This window comes from Tasmannia lanceolata, unplaced genomic scaffold (assembly GCF_043159265.1).
Source record: "Tasmannia lanceolata isolate RefF3 unplaced genomic scaffold, GAP_Taslan_0.1 ptg000008l, whole genome shotgun sequence".
Lineage (NCBI taxonomy): Eukaryota > Viridiplantae > Streptophyta > Magnoliopsida > Canellales > Winteraceae > Tasmannia > Tasmannia lanceolata.
Window position 1 is genome coordinate 56,589,616 of NW_027518685.1, and position 12,175 is coordinate 56,601,790.

The following is a 12,175-nucleotide window of genomic DNA, read 5'->3' on the forward strand; positions in this document are numbered from 1 at the left end:
TAATGGTTTAATCAAGATTAAATGTGAATTTAATGTAAAAATATGCAAAACTCATCCTGTAAGCTACATACATTTTCATCTTGCTGCTGTAGAAATTTCAAATCATTTCGAATTTATTTGCAACAATTTCACTTGTAAAACCGCTCATATGCTTAAAATTGATAAAATCCATGGAAAATTCGAAATTAATTGAAAATCATATAAAAATTCCTAAAGAACTTTAAAATTCTGTCACATGTTCACTCCTTAATCCATTGAAACAGAAATTTTAGGATCTTTAGATTTTCCTGGAAAAATGGCCAGTGCATCCATAATCGTATCCCAATTGCAACTTGATCTTTGACAATTTGAATATTTAAGTTATAGCATGTTGTTGGCTCCGAGGTTATTGTCCACGGAAATCCTGAGATTCTGCCAGGCAATAAGATGCTATAACCTAAGTATTAAATTGCACAAGGAAAGAGCGCACGATTCCCTCCTTTGGATGCCATTCAAGGCCGAAATTGGTGAACCCTAGAACCATTGGTAATCCTTAAATATCTAGAAACTGAAAATCTTCGAAATCTGAAACTCATTAACCTCGAGAACTTAAATCGATTTATCTTGTGTCTTTCGGAACCATTGGATTATGGTTTCCAATCTAAGAACCATTAGAGCCCAATTTAGGAACACTGGTGTCGTGCCGTGTCCTAGGTTTTAGGGAGTCCTAGAGTTAGGAGTCCAGCCTCATCACGGACGCTTGCTATGAATAGCAACCGTACCATAGGTCTAGTTACACTAGTCACCCAATCTTTCCTTAAGACAAGCCTAGTAAACTAGGATGTAGGCAAACCTGCATTAGTCTAAGGAACAACTTGCATTTGGATAAGAATCATACAGCATCTTAGATGAAATCCTAAGATAATAAAATCCTCAACTTGAATTAAATAACTACTTTTAAAACTGTTGAAACAGTCAAATCCGTTTAAGTCGGTGTCCTAGTTGAGTTAGGCATAAGTAGCTTAGCTTAGGTGCACCGAACTACGTCGACTCTGATCCCAGTGAGGCTTGGGTACGTAGGCAGCTTGGATGTCTGATGGCATACCACCCGCGAGTCGGCACCACAACAAATTGTGGTGTTTTGTATATTAATTTTCTTGTAAATACTTAATCAAATCAGTTAGGGTTTTCCATGAAATTAGAATTCTAGGAGAACTTTCACTTAGAATGAATCCAGACAAATTAATAAATCAAGATACACATCTAGGATTCACATTGAAATTAGATTCTAGGATGCATGTCACTTAGTTCGCACATTAACATAGAGTTGAATGAGCCATTTAAAATAAATTTAAAAGAGTTAGCTTTTGGAATCGAAGACCGATTATCGGGCAGGAATGGTGCATGTGGTGGATAACTCCCCATACCTTCCATTCTTGTAACCAGGTAGCGAGTCTAGATTTCTGGTTAATTATGGGTCCTAGATCCCACATCTAGGTGGCGACTCTGTCAGTCTCTTTCGTGTGGAATTCGGATTGCCTTAGTGATCCCAAGTCCACAGGAAAGACGAATTCAAATCAATAAATAAAATGCACACGCCAATCGCGTGGGAACGAGAGACCAAGAGAGAGCGCGCGGCGGCTCGCGCCCCACGCCCCTCTCGCGGGATCATGTCCCACAGTTCCCACCTGTGGTCAGTCCTTCATTTGTTTACCTTTCTTTGGTAGCCTATTTCGTTTACCGATTATGAATCGATTTTACCACCGTTATTTATATACCTTCGGTTGAGTTGTGGGAATCCTTTCTAGCGTCGTCATGCTGCCGGATTTTATCCAGAATATTTCGAGCATGACCGCTATTCTTTAGAGTTAGCTAAACCATGAGTTTACCTTACCTGGACTTTCTTGTCTAGCCGTCATGCTGTCAAATTTTTCGCAGAGCATATTAAGCATGACCGCTATCCTTTAGAGTTAGTTAAACCATGAGTTTACCTTATCTTGACTTCTTTGTCTAGCCGTTATGCTGTCGAATTTTTCGCAGCACATTTTTAGCATGATGGCTATTCTTTAGAGTCAGTTTTTCTTGTCTCGATTCCCTTGAATAACCTTGATTTAGCTTAGAACCAAATTTTTAGTAAGAACTTCAGGTTTGGTCAGCTGTATTTGCACCCTTTCAGTTCCACTAAGTGCGTGGCCTGTATATGTCGTCCTCGTGGTCACAGTTTTATTTGCTACCATTGGATTGTATATCTGTTCTTTTGTTGTGTCATAGATTCAACTTGTATATCTATTATTCATTAGGGTATGCGCTCGTTTGTTTACCTATTTTGTCTTGAGATCTGGCCGATAGCTCGTTCGCTGTCCTTATGACCATGGTCTAGCATGATTGATCCTCTTGATCGTACAGTTATTGGTATTCATCACCAGATTTAGATCCGGTTTATGACCTACTTCTGTCATCTTATGGCCGTGGTTTATTTTTCTGATCTATTGGCTACCTCTCATCTTTGATGAAAAAGTCATTATCACAGAGTTCATCCTTTTAATGAAATTGATTTTCAGATTACCCTGGTCATTTGTCTATGCAAGGTTATCCCCATTCTCTCCTGATCTTTGTCCTATCTGAATTTTAGGTCTGATCATGGCGAATAATTTGTTAGACAAGTGGATAGCTGAGACTGTTAAATCTTTTCCGTTGAGATGTGAAGAAAGGAGTGTGGCTGAGCGTTTCATCGTTTCTTTTACCCATCTGAATAGTCGCGGTATAAATTGGAAGTTTCTTCAAGCAGCTGCTGGATTTTGGGACCCTGTTTTCCATGTCTTTCGATTTGGGTCTTTTGAACTTTGTCCTGTATTTGAAGATTGGTGTGCCTTGCTAGAGCTTCCTCCTGAGGGACTTTGGATCCGACCTTCGAGCATAGACTCTCCTCATGATCTCTTTCGCAGATTATTCGAAAATAAGGTTGTGAAAACTTTGCATTGCTTAACAGAGAAAAATGTGCAATTTCAGACCCTCATTGAGTTGTTTTCCAAAAACGTCAATCCTACTGACTCCCGTTTTCAGGAGTGTCGGCGTAATGCTTTAGTCTTTGCTGTCTTTGCACGCCATGTCCTTCGCAGAGACTCTAGTTCCGCCCCTTTCACTTTGTTGGCGATAGTAGATCAGATAAATGAGGGGAGAAATCCTGTCCCTACAATGCTAGCCGAAACCTTTTATGGCTTAGACCTCATTGCTAGTAAAAAGGTGCAGGATAATTTTTTCGGATGTGCTAAGCTGTTATATGTGTGGCTATGTGAGAAACTCACTATCCTTCAGCCACAAAACAGCATTGAGTACACTCTTAAGAGTTTTCATTCTTGGAAGACAAAGGTTAAGCAATCTCAGCTTAATGAATGGCACCATTGGCTGCAGAATGTAAGGGAAAACCAATTTCATTGGGTGAGTCAATCATGTCCACAAATTATCACCAGCACCTACCCATACTCATTTGTTTATCTTATGGGTTTAGAGAAATCATCTTTCTATGCACCTTTGTGCTTCCCTTGTCAGATTACCGCACACTCTTGTACTCCTAAGGTTATCACACCACCTAGCTGTGAAAACCTTACTCCTGATCTCATTGCATCCATAGTAGCTGCTTGGAGAGACAAAATCGCGGAGAGGAGATCTGCTTTCGCATCTAAACTTCGGAAGGGAGAAATACTGGAGGAGCCTGCAAACCGGAGAGCTCGAAGCGGAGAGCTTTGAAGATTCCTTTTCATGAAATTGTCATTTTAATTTCTTCAAATTTCATTGTAAATGGTTACTTTCATCCAATTGTTAGCAAAGACTAATGTTTTGATTGTAACTGCATTTTGACTATTGATCAATGGAATAGCATTTGTGATTTTCTCTTATCTTATTTGGTACAGAATACTCTATCTCAATGGTTATTGTTTTAATTTAGTATGTTAATTTCCAATTCAGGATTCTAAAATCGAGCAAACATCGCTCCCTCAGGTGTAAGTCAACCTGCGTGGTCTAGACAGTCAACCACGTCTAGACTCATTCGTCAATTTGAACCGCTAACCTTACCTGAGCAATCTGCATCCTCTTTATCTGAATCATCTGAATCTTTAGAATCTGTCCAAATGGCTGAACCCAATGATGCGCTAACTAAAATTCAAGAGATGATGGTGAATCTTACCCGGGATATGGCCTTTATGAAAGAAGAGATGGCCCAAATGAAAGCCCAGTCTAATGAAAAGGTCTCTACTTCTAGAGCACCTGCAGTTCAACCCCCTCCCGGTATACCGGCAAATCCGAGCCCTGCAAATTTGAACCACCCTTTCATTTCACCAGTAGACGTCGACCTAGAAGAAGGGCAGTACGCTGAAGAATATTGCATTCCAAATGTGGCCCAGTATAATAAGGAAAAACAGGTAGCTGATCAATTGGAGAAGCTGACAAAAGAAATGGAAAGCTTGAAGCATCAAGGCCCAAAGCAGTTCGATATATCTGAGCTGATAATGTCTCCGGGAGTCACCTTGCCCCCTAAATTCAAAACCCCCGATTATGACAAATATGATGGGACTGGATGTCCCCGGAATCATATGAGGTGGTTTATTGAGATGTCGCAGCAGTGTGGGCTATCTCCTGAGCAAATGGCCAGGGTCTTTCCAATGTCTCTTACTGGGGTGGCGAAGAAGTGGTTTCTGCGTCGGAAACCTGAAGAGGTGAAGACCTTACAAAGCATCTCCAACAAATTTGTAGAGCAGTTTTCTATGGAAGAAGGGATAGAGGTTACCAAGAGGGATCTCAAGCAGTTAAAGCAAGGTCCTCTGGAGACCTTTACCTTTTTCATCCGTCGTTGGCGTCGAAAGTCTGCCCAGCTGAGCGAGAGGCTATCAGAAGAAGATCAGATCAAGTTGGTGATCAAGGGTTTGTCGCCGCAGTATTTTCATTTTATGTCCCCTCAGCATTACACCGATTTTGACCATCTGATTAAGACTGGGACGAGGACTGAGGATGCAATAGCTAAGGGTCTGAGGGCCAGACTTCCATCAGACATCAAGGAAGGAAAGAGACCCGTGGTCGTACAGAAAGAAGTTGACCACGTAAACCATGTTCGCCCAGCGGCCAGGACTGTAACAGAGGTGGCGAGACCAGCGCCAGCCCCGGTAGAGCAGAAACCTCAGAGGCACTTTGATCCCTTACCGTACCCTTTACCTCTGATTCTGAAAAAGTTGATCAGGGACAAGAAAATCAGACTACCTGATATTAGGCCAGTACCTAACCCGTTACCCCCATATTGGAGAGCAGACCAGTATTGTGAATACCACAGAAATTCAGGTCACCTCACTGAAAGATGTCTGGCCTTAAAACATGCGCTCCAGACTATGTTAGAGAACAGAAAGCTTGAGGTGGAAAGGCCCAATGTAACACGGAATCCCCTTCCCAATCATCGTGCAATTCCTCCTCCTGTAGCGAATGCCATTTTTGTCGAGGAGCCGGTTCTTGATCAATCCATTCTCATTTGCGCAATCACTCCTGATGAACCTTATATTCTAAGATTTGATCCTGAAGAGATCGAGGAGATGGAAAGGGAAAGGTCTTATGCCCTCTGGAGGGGGAGCACCAGTTTGGCAGAGACATCCTCTCCATGCGTCCTTCGATGTGAGGATGTTGAGGCAGAAAAGGAAACGCCTTATGTTCTAAGGATGAGTGATTTTGAAGAAGAGGAGGCAATTGAAGCTCCGTATGTTTTGAGAATGGATGCAGATGATTTGCTTCTGTTAGAAGATCAGTGTGGCGAGCTTCGTCACGTTACCAGGGGTGGCCGTGTGTTCAAGCCCGCGGAATTGAGAGCAGAAAACCCTGCAGAAGCAGTGAGAGCAGCCGAGAATCAGGGGCAGAATAGGCCGAGTGCAGATGAGGAAGAAGATAATTTGTTGAAGCAGCTGAAGAAGACCCAGGCAAACGTTTCTATTTGGGGTCTACTTATGTCTTCGTCTAAGCACAGGAAGGTTGTACTCAAGGAGTTGAATGCTGCTCAGGTGCCAACTGAGATCACTCCCGATGAGTTAGTAAGCCTAGTCGCTGTAACTAGGATTTCCAGGGTAATATCTTTCACAGACGATGATTTACCTCCTGAAGGGAGTGACCATGCTCGTTCACTCAAAATTACCGTGATCTGCAACAAGAAAAGGGTACCCGAAGTACTGGTCGACAATGGGTCCGCTCTGAATATCTGTCCTCTGAGTACTGCTGCGACTTTGGGCTTTGGACCTGGAGATTTTATTCCCTCAGAGCAGGGTATATTAGCATATGATGGCACCCGGCGAGATGTCATCGGAACCCTGGCCACTGAAATTCAGATTGGGGGAGAAGACTTTGACATCGAATTTCAAGTATTGGACATTAAAGCTTCTTTCTTGCTGTTATTGGGTCGACCTTGGCTGCATAAGGTCGGAGTTATCCCTTCTACCCTTCATCAAAAGTTGAAGTTTGTTCATAACAACAGGGTAGTGACTGTGAAGGGTGATCCAGATTTAGAAATTGGACAAATTTCGCAGGAGCTCGTAGTTGGGAAGGAAGCCGATGTCAGTTTGACAGGGTTTTCTCTGGAGGTGTCGGTTATATCCATGAAAGAAGCCATGGGCGAAGAAGTTTTCTTCTTGACTAGCACCAACTCGAATGTGGTCAGGATGATCCGTAAACAGGGTTATATTCCAGGCGCAGGGCTGGGCAAATATCATCAAGGCCCTACTGAGTGGCCTGTGCTTAGAGCTTTCAATGGTCTCTTTGGCTTGGGATATAAGCCGACCGAGCAGGAGGTCAAGGAAATGAAAAGATACATGCTGAAATGGGCCGAGTGCCGCCGCCGGGGTTTAGAATTGCCTATGGGGCCAATCAGTCTGATCAGAAATGGCATTTTCAGAAAAGAGGGGGCAGATTTTCCATTTTGCGGGTTTGCTGAGCCGTGGACCGATGATGTGACAGGGCAGAGGTTTCCAGGTTTCGAAATTTTCTTTAACCTAGAGTTATCAGAAGCGCCAATGAGTGCTCAGATTACTGAGGCAGCACCGAAAACTGATTGGGCCGATGTTTTAGAGCCGGGCTGTCTGAATGGCCTGTTTCAGATTGAATATCCAGTGGCAGCAGTGGTTGGCAGTGAGACCGAAGCGTCAGAGGTGGCAGTGATAGGCAGAGATGCATTCATTCTGAACCCCGCAGAGTTAATCACCCCAGCCGAGGGACCCTTGACCAACTGGACCTCCCAGGTTTTACCTCGAGTAGTCTTTCAGTATAGTCCCGTTTCCTCAAAAGAGTCAGTAGTCTCTAAGTATACGTCTACTTCCCAGTCTGATATTGAGTTTGTTTATTCTAACGATTCTTTTGATGCAGGTACTGTAGAAGTTGGATCTGGTTCCGGAGTCGGTGACAAGTCTCTTTCTAATAAGGTCGAGTCCAAGAGTACTTTAGATGATGAGTTTATTTCTTCAACTGCACATATGCCAGAGTTGGCTGAGTTCAATGTTGAGTTGTCTGTTGAGTCTGTGAATACATCGTTAGAGTCCAATACAATGCCTGCTGTGGGCTATTCCATTCTTGATGTAACCAATACTATGAATGAAATGAAAGACTCTTTTACATACATTCCTGTTTCTGTTTCTCCTGTTTCCATTTCAAGTACTGAATCTGCTCTTAAAACTGATAATATTAATAATGATAATCAAGATTCCTCCTCTGACGAGGATGCCGACGAAACTCCCCTTGAAATCAAACATATGATTCAACAAGAGGAGAGTCGCCGAGCAAGACCGCTCGAAGAGGAAATTGAAATCGTAAATATTGGTGACGAAACCTTAATTCGGGAAATTCGAATTGGCAAAACTTTATCTCCCGAAGAGCGTGAGGAATTAATCACTTTACTTAAGGAGTTCAAGGAGGTTTTTGCTTGGTCTTATGATGACATGCCGGGATTGAGCGAAGACATTGTCCAGCATCGGTTGCCTTTAATCCCTGGCGCGAAGCCAAAGAAGCAAAAACTTTGAAAACTTAAAACAGAATGGGAGTTAAAAGTTCATGACGAAGTTAAAAAGCTATTAGAAGTAAAATTTATTCAAGTTGTTGAATATCCAGAATGGCTAGCGAATATAGTGCCGGTGCCCAAAAAGGACGGAAAGGTCAGGATGTGTGTGGACTTCAGGGACCTCAACAAGGCGAGTCCGAAAGATGATTTCCCGCTTCCGAACATTGATCTTCTGGTGGACAATACAGCTGGTCACGCTCTGTTATCTTTTATGGATGGGTTTTCGGGATACAATCAGATTAAGATGGCGCCGGAAGATATGATCAAGACAGCGTTTACTACTCAGTGGGGAACTTACTATTACAGAGTAATGCCTTTTGGGTTGAAGAATGCAGGCGCTACTTATCAGAGAGCTGCGACTGCTCTTCTTCATGATATGATCCACAAAGAAGTCGAAGTCTATGTAGATGATATGATCGTCAAGGGAAAGACTCGGCCGGAGCATACTGTCTCTTTAAGAAAATTCTTTGAAAGAATCAGACAGTATCAGCTTCGTCTGAACCCTAGCAAGTGTGTATTCGGGGTTACTTCAGGAAAGCTACTGGGATTCATGGTGAGCGAAAGGGGAATTGAAGTAGATCCTCAGAAAATCAAAGCGATCCAGGAGATGGAACCGCCAAAGACCGAAAAGCAGATCCGAGGTTTTCTCGGAAAAGTTCAGTATCTGAGACGGTTTATAGCTCATCTAACTATGACCTGTGAGCCTATTTTCAAGCTTCTAAAGAAGAATTCATCGAAGAAATGGACCGAAGAATGCCAGGTGGCTTTTGAAAAAATCAAGCAGTGTTTGTCCTTACCTCCTGTTTTATCCCCTGTCATCCTGGGTCAGCCATTGTTGTTGTATTTATCCATCACGGATACAACGATGGGTTGTATGCTTGCTCAGCAAGATTCAGGGTCTAAGAAGGAGAGGCCTGTATACTACATCAGCAAGAAGATGCTAGAATACGAAGTGAAGTATACAATCTTGGAGAAGACCTGTCTAGCATTAGTTTGGGCAACTCAGAGACTCAGACATTATTTGTTATCAAGCAAGGTACTTCTGCTTTCACGGATGGATCCGTTGAAGTATTTGTTTGAGAAGCCTGCTCTTACGGGAAGAACCGCAAGGTGGCTGTTATTGTTATCTGAGTTCGACATTACTTATGTCACTCAGAAATCTGTTAAAGGGCGGGTCATTGCAGAGCAGTTAGCTGATTCACCTGTGGAAGAGAACGCATTCCTGAAGGCTGAATTTCCTGATGAAGAGATTATGGATGTTGAAGAGGATACTCCAAATACAAGATGGGCAATGTATTTTGATGGTGCAGTCAATAACCAGGGTCAAGGAATAGGAGCAGTACTCGTATCCCCTCAGAAGGAGTATATTCCTATATCTATCAAGTTGCAGTTTGAGTGCACCAACAACATGGCGGAGTATGAAGCTTGTATTGCCGGACTGGAGGCAGCCTTAGCTTTGCAGATTCAAGACATTGATGTGTTTGGAGATTCCATCTTGATCATTTACCAGACTAATGGAAAATGGAAGACTCGGGAAGATAGATTGATCCCGTATAATGCATATCTCGAATCTTTGGTCCAGAAGTTCAGGAGTATTACATTTACTCACTTGTACAGAACAAAAAATCATTTTGCTGATGCTTTGGCTACACTGGCTTCTATGTTAGACATTTCAGCAACAATGGAGGTCCAGCCGCTTACAGTGCGATTGCAATGGGAGCCAGCGCATGTGAACGTTATCGAAATAGCAGCTAGGTGTCCAGATGGAAAGCCCTGGTATACAGACATCAAGAATCTCATATCCGGTGAAGGGCATCCACTTGGGGCTTCTGGGAAAGAGCGCAAAACCCTTCAGAAATTAGCTGCCAATTTTGTTATTTGTGGTGATCAGTTATATCGCAGATCCTTTGATGGAATCCAGCTTTTATGTGTTGATGAAGACAAAGCAGTTGAGCTTATCGAGCAGACCCATGAGGGAGTTTGTGGACCTCATATGAATGGGAAAATGTTGTCAAGAAAGATTTTGAGACTTGGATTCTATTGGCCCACAATGGAAGCAGACTGCTTCGCATTTGTGAAGAAATGCCATAAGTGTCAAGTCTATGCAAATCTTATTCATGTACCTCCTTCGGAGTTGCACTCCATGACTTCTCCATGGCCGTTTTCAGTATGGGGAATTGACATAATTGGGAAGATTCATCCGAAGTCTTCGAGCGGGCATGAATACATTCTGGTTGCAATTGATTACTTTACGAAATGGATTGAAGCCGCTTCGTATGCTTCCATTACTTCGAATACAGTTGCAAAGTTCATCCGTGCCAACATTATTTGCAGATATGGAGTACCTCATGAGTTAATCTCGGATAATGGTTCTCACTTCAAGAAGGAAGTAGCGCACTTGTGTGTAGAGTTTAAAATAAAGCATCACAAGTCGTCTCCTTATAGGCCGCAGACGAATGGAGCCGTTGAAGCAGCAAACAAGAACATCAAGGTAATCATCAGTAAGATGACAGAAACTTACAAAGACTGGTCAAACAAGCTTCCTTATGCTTTGTGGGCTTACAGGACGTCGATCAGATCTTCTACAGGTGTCACTCCGTATTATTTAGTATATGGAATAGAAGCAGTTTTGCCTGTTGAACTTAGAATTCCATCTCTAAGAGTGATGATAGAGGCAAGCTTGCCAGAATCTGAATGGGCGAAGGCCAGACATCAGGAGCTGCAGATGATAGATGAGAAGAGGCTACGAGCTCTGTATCATATCCAGGGGTATCAAAGGCGGATTGAAAGGGCGTTCAATAAGAAGGTTCGTGTCCGAGATTTGAAACCAGGGGATCTTGTCTTGAAGTCCTATAGGGCACCGGTATTTGATCCGAGAGGGAAGTTTTGTCCAAATTGGTCTGGTCCTTATATTGTCGATGAAGTCCTGCCGGGAAAAGCCGTAAGACTCCTCAATGAAAATGGAGAAAAATTAACAGAACCTACAAACCTGGATCAGTTAAAGAAATATTACGCCTAAAAACACTAGAAGGCCATCTTTGGACGACTTGAGCTTTTTAAGCCAATAGCCCAGATTTCAAAAATGAAAACCCTTTTTGCTAAACTCCTTTGAGCCAAAAGCAAAACCTCCTTATCAAACTTAAACCAGGGGCATCTTTTATGACTTTCGTCATAAAAGATATTAACCTCGAACTACGCGGGACCTGATTCCCATTTTCTTTGGGGATACGTAGGCAGTCTGGATAGTCCAGATTCGGTCTAATTGTTCAAAACTTACCAAATGTTAGCCTGTTTGAACCTAGGCCTACCTAAAAGTCCTTCTGGTGTTATTGGCCCAGGTTTGTAAAAAAAAAAAAAAAAAAAAAAAAAGAAAAAAGGGAAAGAATGATGGAGTCTTGGACCCGCTAGACTGAAAACCCGCAAGGGCGGTCTAGGCAAAAGTTAGGGTCATTCACCCGCTAAGTTGAAAACCCGAAAGGGCGGCTTAGGCAAAAATCAGGGTGCTGAGCCTGCTGGATGGAAAAAGCTGCAAGGGCAGACAGTCCAGGCAAAAATTAAGGCGTGCGGTCCGCTGAATCGAAACCCTAAAAGGGGCAATTCAGTATGGCAGGGATTTCACGAAGGATGGCTTTTGAAAGCCGATTGTGCTTCCGTTTTGGGCATTACTTCAGAGTCTGAGTAAGCGCCAGCATAATTTCTTTCGATACTTCTTCAAGTTAAAGTGGTTAAAGCTAAGTAATCCAAAGGAGGTAATAACCATGACTGAAATACCGAAAAGAGGAATGAAACACTTTTAGATGTGGTATTCAAAGGATCCTAAGAGCGGTAGACTGTTACCACCTTAAACATTTATCAAATTAAGAAGCAGATTCAGTCTCTTTTAGAGTCTATGTTGAGCATTTGTCAAAGTTTTCGTCTGTCATTTGTCAAAGTCTCGTTTATCGTGTGTCAAAATCTTTCATTGTAAGGTCAAAGTTAGGTCTTTAAGGTCAAGTTTAGCCTTTACTTCTCTTGAGGCTGGGGCGATAAACTTTAAAAGCAAGAAGTTGCATCTCCTGCGGACAGAACCGAACAGAGCAGAGTTCAGAAGGGGCAATTTTTCAAGTTTATTCGGAATGTTAT

At 42.6% G+C, this 12,175-nt stretch overlaps 2 protein-coding genes across 2 annotated transcripts; both read left to right on the plus strand.

Annotated features, from left to right (window-relative positions):
- Positions 1-4,109: 4,109 nt before the first annotated feature.
- Positions 4,110-6,807, plus strand: LOC143883072 (uncharacterized). Its single transcript, XM_077386436.1, has 2 exons — positions 4,110-6,626; positions 6,694-6,807. Exons 1-2 carry the CDS (start codon positions 4,110-4,112, stop codon positions 6,805-6,807), a joined length of 2,631 nt encoding a protein of 876 aa, XP_077242551.1.
- A 2,111-nt stretch (positions 6,808-8,918) lies between these two features.
- On the plus strand, positions 8,919-10,405 carry LOC143883073 (uncharacterized). The gene is made up of 3 exons (XM_077386437.1): positions 8,919-9,442; positions 9,671-10,031; positions 10,388-10,405. The coding sequence occupies exons 1-3, from the start codon at positions 8,919-8,921 to the stop codon at positions 10,403-10,405; spliced, it is 903 nt and encodes a 300-aa protein (XP_077242552.1).
- Positions 10,406-12,175: the final 1,770 nt, after the last annotated feature.

Bases quoted from the DNA above. Each gene is read 5' to 3' on its own strand.
- LOC143883072 (XM_077386436.1), top strand. From the start codon at position 4,110: ATGGCTGAACCCAATGATGCGCTAACTAAAATTCAAGAGATGATGGTG. The intron at 6,627-6,693 runs GTTTTCTTCTTG...GTTATATTCCAG, and splicing joins AAGAAGCCATGGGCGAAGAA to GCGCAGGGCTGGGCAAATAT.
- LOC143883073 (XM_077386437.1), top strand. From the start codon at position 8,919: ATGGGTTGTATGCTTGCTCAGCAAGATTCAGGGTCTAAGAAGGAGAGG. The intron at 9,443-9,670 runs GTTTGAGTGCAC...TCACTTGTACAG, and splicing joins CCTATATCTATCAAGTTGCA to AACAAAAAATCATTTTGCTG.